The sequence below is a fragment of the Leopardus geoffroyi genome, chromosome A1 (genome assembly GCF_018350155.1).
Source record: "Leopardus geoffroyi isolate Oge1 chromosome A1, O.geoffroyi_Oge1_pat1.0, whole genome shotgun sequence".
Lineage (NCBI taxonomy): Eukaryota > Metazoa > Chordata > Mammalia > Carnivora > Felidae > Leopardus > Leopardus geoffroyi.
The window spans coordinates 86668800-86681486 of NC_059326.1; the positions used below are offsets into that span (position 1 = coordinate 86668800).

Here is a 12687-nt window from a genome sequence, read left to right on the forward strand (position 1 = left end):
AAGAATGAAATAATGAGAACCAATATCAGGGCTAGTCCAGAAATAGTTCTTGCAGACACAAAAAGAAATCTGTACCCAGACAAGCAAAATTGAGAAAATGAAGTAAATTTAAAAGAAATTAAATCTTAGGAGTAGTAAGCAAATAGCAAAACATTTTTAAAAATCTGTTTCAAATGTCTTTATTTAGATAGATAATTGATTTTTAGTTAACAACAAAGAACGCCAAAAAGAAGTGGTGTGATACCTCAAATAATTTAGAGAAATTAATGGCCATCTTGTAATAAATATATTATTCCATGAGGCAGTCATGGGGATGTATCTCTCAGATCACTGAAGGGAACATAACTGACTAACATCACTAAGTGCTGTGCTTTCAAATCCATCGCCAAGGTTTCCCCAATGCCACACATCCATGGGCTGCCCCCAGATAGTCTGAGCACAGCAGGTAGGCTAAGACAAACTAATTCCTGAGAGACACAACTCCTGTGATGAGTGATTTTGAATAAAGGACTCCCCATCAGCCTTGCCAGAACATTGGTAGAGCTTTACAGCATTTCCTTTCATCTCTGCTTCATGTGAGTCAGATTTGCATTTGGGGCTGACTGTTCTTCACTTTCCTGGCTCCTTCCCACAATAGATGAATTGTCTAGGATGTAACTTTATTTTACCTGAAAATTAATAAGTTAGATGTTACTCTTACATGGATCCTGGCAGAAGACACAAGATTCTTGCACTTGTCCCCAAGGCCCATGGTCCCCAAGTCTGCTTACCCTGACACTGAAATAACCCATATGAGTGTCCTCAGTTCTTACATTCTTTGCATATAAGGCAAGGTATAGATGTAATAAAACCTATGAGGAGAGTCTTCCAACAATAGATAGTCTTCCTGTCTAATCTTTCTTGGCATCTGTTTACCAGAGGACTGAGATTAACACAACAAACTAATGAAAAACAAAGCAAACAAACAAAAAACTTAACCCACAGCAGCATGCCTTAAAGAAAATAAGTATTCTTCAGATAATGAGATTTATAAAAGAAGAAAAGTCGGGTGTCTACTAAATAAAGAAGATCAGTGAAAATATTTATGAGTTAGAAAATACAATTGGTAGGGGCGCCTGGGTGGCGCAGTCGGTTAAGCGTCCGACTTCAGCCAGGTCACGATCTCGCGGTCCGCGAGTTCGAGCCCCGCGTCGGGCTCTGGGCTGATGGCTCAGAGCCTGGAGCCTGTTTCCGATTCTGTGTCTCCCTCTCTCTCTGCCCCTCCCCCGTTCATGCTCTGTCTCTCTCTGTCCCAAAAATAAATAAACGTTAAAAAAAAAAAAAAAAAAAAAAAAAAAAAAAAAGAAAATACAATTGGTAAATATTAAAATTTATTCAATTAAAAGAATTCATATAAATGTAGATACAAATAAATCCTATTTAGCACACTTGTCTGGCTCAATCAGAAGAGCATGAGACTCTTGATCTTGTGGTTGTGAGGGTGAGCTTTATGTTGGGTGTAGAGATTACTTAAAATAAACAAACAAACAAAAAAACAATATTTTTAAAAAATCCTGCCTTATGTTTTCTGAAACTTTTTTGAAAAAAAATTTATACAAATCGTATGGAAAGAGTTAATCTTAGGGTAAAGAAAGAATAACTTATTCTAGAAATGAAGACATATTATAAAATTATATTTAAAATTTGGTATTTATTCAAGTATAGTAGAATAAAGGCCAAAAACTCTAAAATGCATAGATATGACATAAGTAGGGAAAAAGCAATGCCGAAAAATAGTAAGTGTAACATCATTTGGATATCTGTATCTTTATAGTTAAAATAAAATGTAATGTCTACCTCACTTCACTCATGAAAAATCAATGCCATGGAGATAATTGATAAAAATTTGAATTGAAAAATATCAAGTTTTGAAAGATAATATGACAATATATTTATGACTTCAGACTAGGAAAATAATCCTTTAATTGAACACAAAATGTTCAAAAATAAAGGAAATTTTTTAGCCAGTCCATCACACTAATTTGAGAATGTCAGTTCTCGGGGCGCCTGGGTGGCGCAGTCGGTTAAGCATCCAACTTCAGCCAGGTCACAATCTCGCGGTCCGTGGGTTCGAGCCCCGCGTCAGGCTCTGGGCTGATGGCTTGGAGCCTGGAGCCTGTTTCCGATTCTGTGTCTCCCTCTCTCTCTGCCCCTCCCCCGTTCACGCTCTGTGTCTCTCTGTCCCAAAAATAAATAAACGTTGAAAAAAAAAATTTAAAAAAAAAATGTCAGTTCTCTTTACAGACATTATTAAGACAATTGAAAGGATGAGTCATAAAAAACAAAAATATACTCAAAATGCACAACCAACAACCATTTAATTCAGACTATTTAAACCGCAAAGGAAACAACAAAACTAAAAGGCAACCGACAGAATGGGAAAAGATATTTCCAAATGACATATCAGACAAAGGGCTAGTATTCAAATTTAAAATCTATAAAGAACTTACCAAACTCCACACCCCAAAAATAAATAATCCAGTGAAGAAATGGGCAGAAAACATGAATAGACACTTCTCTAAAGAAGACATCCAGATGGCCAACAGGCACATGAAAAGATGCTCAATGTCGCTCTTCATCAGGGAAATACCTATCAAAACCACACTGAGACATCATCTCACACCAGTCAGAGTGCTAAAATGAACAAATCAGAAGACTATAGATGCTGGCGAGGATGTGGAGAAACGGGAACCCTCTTGCACTGTTGGTGGGAATGAAAACTGGTGCAGCCACTCTGGAAAACAGTGTGGAGGTTCCTCAAAAATTAAAAATAAATCTACCCTATGACCCAGCAATAGCATTGATAGGAATTTACCCAAGGGATATAGGAGTGCTGATGCATAAGGGCACTTGTACCCCAATGTTTATGGCATCACTTTCAACATTAGCCAAATTATGGAAAGAGCCTAAATGTCCATCAACTGATGAATAGATAAAGAAATTGTGGTTTATATACACAATGGAATACTACGTGGCAATGAGAAAGAATGAAATGTGGCCTTTTGTAGCAACGTGGATGGAACTGGAGAGTGTTATGCTAAGTGAAATAAGTCATACAGAGAAAGATATATGGTTTCACTCTTATGTGGATCCTGAGAAACTTAACAGAAGACAATGGAGTAGGGGAAAGGGAAAAAAAAAAAAGTTAGAGAGGGAGGGAGGCAAACCATAAGAGAATTAAAGGCTGAGAATAAAGTGAGGGTTGGGGGGATGGGAAGGTGGAGAAAGTGGGTGATGGGCATTGAGGAGGGCACCTGTTGGGATGAGCACTAGGTGTTGTATGGAAACCAGTTTGACAATAAATTTCATATAAAAAATATATTACTATTAATCAATAAAGAATAAAAATATGAATAGGCAACTTACAAAAGAGGTAACCCAAACACTTAAAAACAAGCTTAGTATCATTAATTATCAGGCAAATGTAAATTAAAAAACAAAGTGAAATATCTATGCAAACCCATTACAATGGCTAAAATAAAGACTACCACAACCCAAGTTGTCCTGAAACATTGCAGCCACAGGAATTACAATGAATGATGATTTAGAGTGAAAGCTGATGCAACCATATTGCAAACCATTTTGAAATTATTTACTTTTATGGTATGTAAAATATATAAAAAATAATTACACTCCTAGAAAGACCAATGTTATATCTATTAGACCTATTAAAATGGCTCTTATCAAAATTCCAGAAGTAGCTTGTGCTGGCAAGAATTCAGAGAAAAAGGAAGCCTTGTGCATTTTTGGTGGAAATGTAAATTTTTGCAGCCACTATGGAAAACAATATGAAATTCAACAAATCTTAAAAAGAAGCAAAATTAAACTATAAAATTATCCAACGATTCCACTTCCAAAGGAAGCTAAAACACTAACTCAAAAAGGCACCCCCATTTTCATTTCAACAGTTTTACAATAGCCAAGATATGTAACCATGTATCTATTATCTAAGTATATTTTGATGAATGAATGGATAAAGATAATGTGGCATATAATTGCAATGGAATCCTATTCAGCCATAAAAGTAAAAATATTTCTATTTGTGACAACATGGATGGATCTTGAGGACATTATGCTAAGTGAAAAGTTAGGAATAAATAAAACAGAGAAAGACAAGTACTGTAATATCTCACTTATATGTGGAATCTAAAAACAACCAAATGGTGAGATCATTTCTCCTCATTTTGTTTAATGATAAAAATTATACAAGTAAAATTGCAGGTGATCTGTCTGTATATTAATCAATCTACTGTCTATCTTTTCCTATATCTATCATCCATCAATTTTTGTGGTTTTTTTGTTTGTTTGTTTTTTAGTAGGCTCTACACCCAAAATGGGGCTTTACCTCATAAGCCTGAGATTGAGTTGCATGCTCTACTGACTGAGCCAGCCAGTAGTCCCATTTTTTCTTTATGTTTGCTATATGCATAAACATGTACATATAGTGTATATTATATAAGGAATATTATTGTATTTTGTATAATGTACACATTATGTATAATGTTCACAGGGGCAGTAGAGAATTTTACATGCAAATGCCTGGCTATATATAATCATATCTTATATTAAAATCTTAAAAGAGAAGAAAAAGCACTCAAATATTTGTAACTCACAGAAACCTTCAATTTCTGATTTCATACAGTAGACTACCTATTTCTTAATTTATTGCATATAGGATAGCTGTTGAATTGTTTTCTGTATTTCTCTTTAAATTCTCATCAGAAGATCTTGTTATCAATTAGAGATACCTAGTGATTTAGGATGGTGAAAGCTCAGTTACCAGGACACCAGTCAGTTAAGCGTCTCACTGTTGATTTGGTCTCAGGTCATGATCTCACAGTTCATGCGATCAAACCCTGAATCTGGCTCTACACTGACAGTGTAGAACCTTCTTAGGATTCTCTCTCTTCTCCTCTCTCTGCCCCTGTCCCACTTACATTTGTTCTCTCTCTCTCTCTCTCAAAATAACACACAAACATTAAAACAACAACACTCAGTTGCATAGAGAAATAGTCATTGTTAGTTTGTATTATTCGAAATGAACTACCTAAATATATGTTAGGAGCAAGAGCAGCCTGAACAAAACATTTTATGAGCAGAGCTTAGTTTTAAGTAAAAAAAAAAAAAAAAAAAAAAGTAAAAGGATGGCCATCTAATAAATGGAAAACAGAATTGAAAAAGACCTCAACTAGATAGAGGAAGTGGGCATGTAGTATGACATCAGAGAATCTCAAAAGATCATCAAACAAAGAGGAGATCAGCATGGGATTCACATAGGAGCAACTCCCAGACTTCAGTCTTTAGTCACTGCGTTGTGCTTAGGTATCACCTGTTCCAAGCAGTGACATTAGCTTTTCTCACTTATGTCTTATGGATGGTCACCATACAAAGCTGCATGCATCGTTTCAGCAAAATTTTTAACCGAATTGAGGTCCATAATTGTTCATAAAATTTGCTTCATCTATCTGAAATTCCCATTCTAAGTTCGGTTTTGATTGTCAATGGACATTTTTGATATCTGCACACACACACACACACACACACACACACACACACACACACACAAAGTAGGGAGTCTTGTTGGGTGGAGGGAAATGGCAGCCAGCACCAGGGTGGGAGTAATCTGAGGTTAAACCATCCCTCCTTATGCATACACCTTGTTTTTGTCTATGCAAAGGTGGGCTAAAATTCTTTTGAATTAGGAAAGAATTAAACAGTTACTCTATTATTTTGTATTACAATGGTTATTTAAAACCATACACTTCTAAGAAAAGGAAGAGTATTTTATTTTCCTCATAGTATCCATTTTAAACAAATGAAATCAGTCCCTATTACAGTAATTTACTCAACTCTATTCTAGCACACTGAAAAAGCTATTGAGGGTTAATTTTATTTTTTATATGTTTGGGGTGAAATTTACAATCATGTCTTTCATTGAAAGCCACATATCTATCACAAATACAGTACAGTTTCTTCGTTAAATATTATGAGTTTGGGAACCACTAAACGTTGGCTTGACCATTGGCTTTGCAAGTTACTATTATGTTTATTTTTTTAAATATTTATTTCAACCCTCTTGAACATCTAGTCTATCCACACCTCATCTCCCTTTCCCTTCAAAATGAATCATTCGAAATAGTGCTTTATATTCAGTTACCATTCAAATTATGTCTCACTCATTGCACATGATTCCACTCATTTATTTATGTAAAAATAAAGATAATCTCTACCAAAGCAATTAAATACACATGTTTTTTATTAGATTATTATACCCAATTTCATTCAAACACACTTTTAAATGTTCCAATAACTGACTCAAGTATCATTTTAAAATTTAAATTAACTAAAACTAATTCTTTTAGTTCCTCAGCCATATTAGCCATATTTTAACACCTTAGCCACATATGTATATAGGTACCATATTTGATAGCACAGTTCTAGACACCTAACTTTAAAGCCTATGCCTAGTGACAGATTTTTTTACCTCTTTTTATTTAAATTTTATTTATTTATTTTGAGATACACACAGAGAGAGCACTCTCAGGCATGGGGGTGGGGGTGGGGGGGAGAAGGGGCAGATAGAGAGGAGAAGAAAGATCCCAGGCAGTCCCCACACCTTCAGCGCAGATCCTGATGCAGGGTCCAGTCCCACAAACCATGAGATTATGACCTGAGATGAAATCAAGAGTCAGACACTCAACTGACTGAGTCATACAGGCACTCCAGGGATTTTCCTCTCATTAAAGAACCTACTGTTAATTTTTCAATAAATGTTGTTTTAAAACTTCTGTGCATTTTGTGTCTTTTCTTGTTCTTTCCACTTGTGTGCTTTTCAAGTTATGCTGTTCCAAATCATTGTTCCCACAAATGAATTTTACAAATTTGTTAATTGAAATGGCAACTATTTGTCATCTTCTTAATTCTCTACTTGCATTATCGTATTGAATATCCTCTGGCATTTGGTGCACAGTTAGGAAGCCTACATTCTGTGGGGAAGCAGTCAAATGGCTAGTATTGGATATTTGATTCAATTTCCAACTGTGGGGTCTTAAATAAATATTTTGATTATATATTTATCTTAAATAAATATTTTGATATAAATATATGTCATAAAATAATAAATAAATCTGTTTATACCATACCAAATTCAGACTCTTCTACAAACCCATTAAAAACTGCAGAAGTTTCTAAAAGTGCCATATAGGTTTTAGTTCAAGTTATGAAGAATAAAATGTTTTTCTAGATACAAAGGGCTTCTTTTGAACTGAGGTGGAAAAACCATTTCCATTTATTTTTGTCGGAATCATCATTGTGATAGAAAAGTTTGGTGGGGAGGCCTAAATTATGAAATCCTCAAAGAAGTGACATATAAGATTGCAGTGTCTCAATGGCTGTGCCATATTCCCATCTAATGCATGCAAATATTTATAACATATAATATACTAATAATATGTAGCATGATAATACACTGCAAATACAAATTTCCACAAAGTGGACAAAGGAGGACCAAGATGATGGAGACAGGATTTCATAGAAAAACTGCCACAACAATAAACTCTATTTTTGTAACACTACATTAACAAAGGATGCATGACTTCTTACAGTTCTCTTTGCTTTAATTGTAAAAATAGATAATCTTCTCAGTTCTACTTCATTATACTACTCATTGATTCTTTCTTGTATTGAAAATTTTGTTGTATTTATATGTCTGTATATGTATACTTGTGCGATTAATAAACTACCCTTTATGATTTCCTTAAAAATTAAGTCATTACTTCATGTCCTTGATTCTAAGATAAACATTTTTTTTTCATATTTTACTGCTTCCATAAAAGGGTCTCATTCAAAAATTTATATATTCATTTGATGTAATGTTTATTTTTCAGAAAACAAATAACTACATTTGTGATGCATTTGAAATGAATAGAAATGGATTGATATCAAAGTATGTTAAAAGAGAAGTTAAGGTATAGCTATTTTCTTCTCAGAGCTATGATTTGCACTGTAAAAATAAACCAAAGTTTACTTCTATATGGACCTTTCACATAGGTATCATATAAACCAGTTGTTGTGTGTTAAATAAATTTGCATATTAGAAGGGAGATATATCATATATATATGTTTGTTTATCAACAATATATATAGATGCATATATATACATCTATATATATAAATATACATCTATATATATATATACATCTATATATTATATACATCTATCTATATCTATATCTATATCTATATCTATATCTATATCTATCTATATAAATGAGTCTCATTAGAGGAGATACTAAAGCTATTTCCATCAGCTATGTATAAGGTTTTAGAGATGGGGAAATGTGTAATTAAGTGCTTCATAATTCTCTATATCCAGACCTTATTTAAGCTAGACTTTGAAATTTGGGTATAATTTGGGCAAGTATGATGTTTTTTATCAGGAAGGTAATATAAAGCTTCAGCAATGCTATGATGAGCCTACAGAGCATGAAAGGTATTGCTACAGACAAGAAAGGTATATTCCCCATGTCCCTATGTTGTGAGCCATATAACTGAAAACATGCTACCCATCTTCCCTCAATCTCAGTTTTCCCATCTGTTTATATTCACATCACTTCACATTGCTAGACACCATTAGTAGAGATGGTGCACATAGAAGTGTCTGATATAGTGAAAGTGATCAACAAATATTAATTTTGATCATAAAAGTGTATGGGCTCACCTGGGTGGCTCAGTCAGTTAAATGTCAGACTCTCAATTTCAACTCAGGTCATGATGTCATGGTTCAATAATTGGAGCCCCAAATAGGGCTCTGCATTCACATTGCAGTTTGCTTGAGATTCTCTCTCTCCCTCTTTCTGTGCCCCTCTCCTGCTCACACTCATCTCATCCTTTTTCTCTCTCTCTCAGAATGAGTAAATAAACTTAAGAATTGAAAGAGCATGTGGAGTAAAGACTGAAAAGAATAACAGTGACAAGATAGTTTTCTGCAGTAATAAGTGGAAAATAATTTTGAATATTTAGGATATTGGAAATGTTATATGATACTGAAATCTGGAAAGAGTGGATAAGGGATTTATCACAATGTGAGAAACAATGCCGGATGCTATTTTCTTAAGTTCCAACATTAAAAAAAGAAAATTAGACCAACATCTAGCATCAACACATTAGATAAAAATAAATTTTATAAACAGAAAAGCATCTGAATCAAAAAAAATAAAATTTTAATCAAAACAAGCAAAGATTTAAGAGAATAATTTTCTTAAATGTATGAGTAATTGTATAAAATCCTCATCAAACACATATTAGTCAAATAAATGAAGCTTGTGGAGTGTTTGGGTGGCTTACTTGGTTAAGCATCCCACTTTTGATTTCAGCTCAGATCATATCTTACAGTTTGTAGGATCAAGCCCCACATCAGGCTTTACACTGAAGGTGTAGATCCTGCTTGGGGTTCTCTTTCTTCTCTCTCTCTTCCCCTTACCCACTCTCTATTTCTCTCAAAAATAAATATTAAAAAATCATTTAAAAATAAAATAACTGAAGCTTGTGACAAAATAAAGTATTTTTTAAAACTGCAACATTCCATTAAAATAATTTCACATTAAAATCAAATTTCCATCAGAAGATAAATAAATGCAAAATTTAGTTAAAATCATTTTAAATTAAAATCAAATTTCCATTATAAGATAAATGATAAAATGTCATGGAAGTTGATAATTTTGGAGGAATACAAATATATAAATCTCATGTATATGGAGCTCAGAAGTCCAAATCAGTGAAGATGTAAAAGGAAAACATTAAGACAGAATGTGAAGGAATACAAGAGAAGATTTATTTCTATTAAAACTGACATCCTGAGGGGTGCCTGGGTGGCTCAGTCGGTTAAGCATCCAACTTCAGCCCAGATCATGTTCTCACAGTTTATGAGTTAGAGCCCCACGTTGGGGTCCATGCTGACAGCTCAAAGGCTGGAACCTGCTTCAGATTCTGAGTCTCCTCTCTGCCCTCCCCTGCTCATGCTCTGTCTCTCTCTGTCTGTCTCTCAAAAATAAATAAACATTAATTTAAAAAAACCTGATAACCTGAGGTCATTACTAACAAGGTTCCATAATATATTAATCTCTAATACAAATAATTCCAAACAGCTAGTTAATTGTGGAACAACAAAACTTCCTACTTCCTAACTTCGACTTTAGTCATCTTTCCATTATTCCACTCCTTTTAACTTTACTTAGCATTTTCCTTAGGGCTGATTTAATATCTTTGCTTCTCAGACAGTAAATAACAGGGTTCAAGGTTGGAGGTACCACAGAATAGAACACAGACACAAACAAGTCCAGAAGAGAAGGCTCATCATAAACTGGCTTTAAATAAGCAATAGCACCTGTTAGAAGGAATGCACTCACCACAATGAGGTGAGGCAGGCAGGTGGAAAAGGCTCTGGACTGCTTCTGTCTGGTTGGGATCTTTAACACGGTGGTAAAAATATATACATAAGAGATCACAATGCAAACTAAACATGAAAATGCGTAACAGACCCCAATGGCCACACAGACATTAATAGTTGCATATTCCTTAGAACAACTGAGTTTTAGTAGAGCAGGGACATCACAGAAGAACTGATGGATCTTAGTTGACCCACAAAAGTTTAAAGAGAATGTCCCAGATGAGTATAAGATTCCCAAGACCCCTCCATTGAGCCAGGAAATAGTCATTAGCTGGACACAGACCCCTTTGCTCATAACACCCTCATAATGCAAAGGATGACAAGATGGCAATATAGCGGTCATAGGACATTGCAGTGAGTATGCCAATCTCTGACCCAGACAGTAGTACCACACAGAAGAGCTGTAACACACATCCCAGAAAAGAGATGAAGTCACTGAAGGTGATGGAATTGAGGATGGATTTGGGTAGTGTGGCAGAAATGAGGCATAGATCTACGAAAGACAAATGCCTTAGGAAAAAGTATATTGGATTGTGGAGGCGTTGATCAAGAACTGTGAGGAAGATGATGATTAAATTCTCCATCATGGCCACTAGGTAGATCAGTGAGAAGACCACAGCATGTAGCCTCAATAGCATCTGGCTCTCAGTAAATCCCATGAGCGAGAATTCCATTAGTAGTGTTTGATTCATCATATTTTAAAATTATTTGCCACCTATTGAATAAAGAAAAAATACATTAGTGTAACAAAATATTATTTACTTCTTTATTTTTGAAGTATGTATACTTTAGCATCATGAGATAGATGGAAATTTTTAAATACCAAAATATTCATATTTATAGTTGACTTGGGAATGAAACAACTATTAGCATAGCAGTCCAATAGAACTGGACTCAGATTCATTGTGGAAGATGAACTCCATTTTGCTCCCTAAGTGAACATTTCAAATTATTTTTACTAAATGTATTTCCAGTGGGAATTGTAGAATTGGCTCATAATTCCAATCGTAATAGAATGCATATTTGTTTGCATACGTATTATCCTACCTGATGCAAATTTTGATGTGAGTTAGAAGTCACAAATAAATTTTGTTTGTTATGCAATCTGTTTAAATAATTGCCGGGGTCCAGCCCCAGCAGGTCCAGGGTTTCCCGAAGGATGAAAGGCGTCGGCAAGGGTACAAATGGACACAGACAACAGCAGTATGTTAGGCTGGCCGCTTTATTGTTATGAGTCTGGCAATATATATGTTAGCAATTTCCTTAACGCATGCGTCATCAATGTTTTTTGGCATTACCTAATGCTTAGAATATTCCCTTGTGCATTCAACCATTAGGGCACATCTTGGTTATTTCCTTGAGATTTTTCCTCATGCTCTTTTGCTTTTAGATTTAATTTCTCCTTTTCTCATGTTACCTTGATTATAACGATGTCTACTTATAGCTTATAAAGCTCTATTTTGTTATTTCTATGAAGGGTTATCTAGTTCTTAGCATCTCAAGTGGAACGTTTACAGGGGCATGTTTTTCTGATTGTTCCCTTGAATCATTTACAATACAAAGAACAGAAGTACTCCTTTTGATCTGGGGTAGGGCACCATGGGAACCCTTGCTTTAAGATTTCCCAGGGAGACAATGTGTGTTTTGGAACCAAAGAACCATTTTGTACTTTGACCCACCAAGTCCAGTTATCATCTGGAATGCTTTCTGGGGGCCAGGTGGACACAGGAGTCGGAACCTGTATCCACAAGTACATTCCCTTATTACCAGAGTAGGAATTTCGAATCCATTTGCCTCCCTCATTGGCAGGGGGAATATATGGGGCTATCCTGCCTTTGGGCAGAGAGCGAGCAGGAGGGGGGGTGGCACCTGCTGGATATAAAGCTTCATTATCCATCTTCAGACTCTCATGGTTTTTCCCAGAGGGAGTTTTCCTGGGGGCCATCCCCAGGAAATATCCCCGAGTTTGTCCCCATGGGTTTATTTTGAATCATTGGTGCCAATTGGATCATGGGGATGGCCATGATGAGTAACAGGAGGGATACCAGGAGCTTCCCATTCAGAGGGTCACTGTGCCTTGCCCTTCCACCAACCACCTGGGCTGTGCCATCGGGAAGGCTGGATGGATCGGCTCCCAGAAAATAACCATTAATATTATTTGATATTCTAATATATTATCCACTTCTCATTGAAGGACATTA

At 35.3% G+C, this 12687-nt stretch overlaps 1 protein-coding gene across 1 annotated transcript; it reads right to left on the bottom strand.

Annotated features, from left to right (window-relative positions):
* Nucleotides 1-10235: 10235 nt before the first annotated feature.
* Nucleotides 10236-11181, bottom strand: LOC123598669 (olfactory receptor 14K1-like). The gene is given in 2 exon segments (XM_045479149.1): nt 10236-10808; nt 10810-11181. Coding segments are annotated over 2 exon segments (945 nt in total).
* Between the last annotated feature and the right edge of the window lie 1506 nt (nt 11182-12687).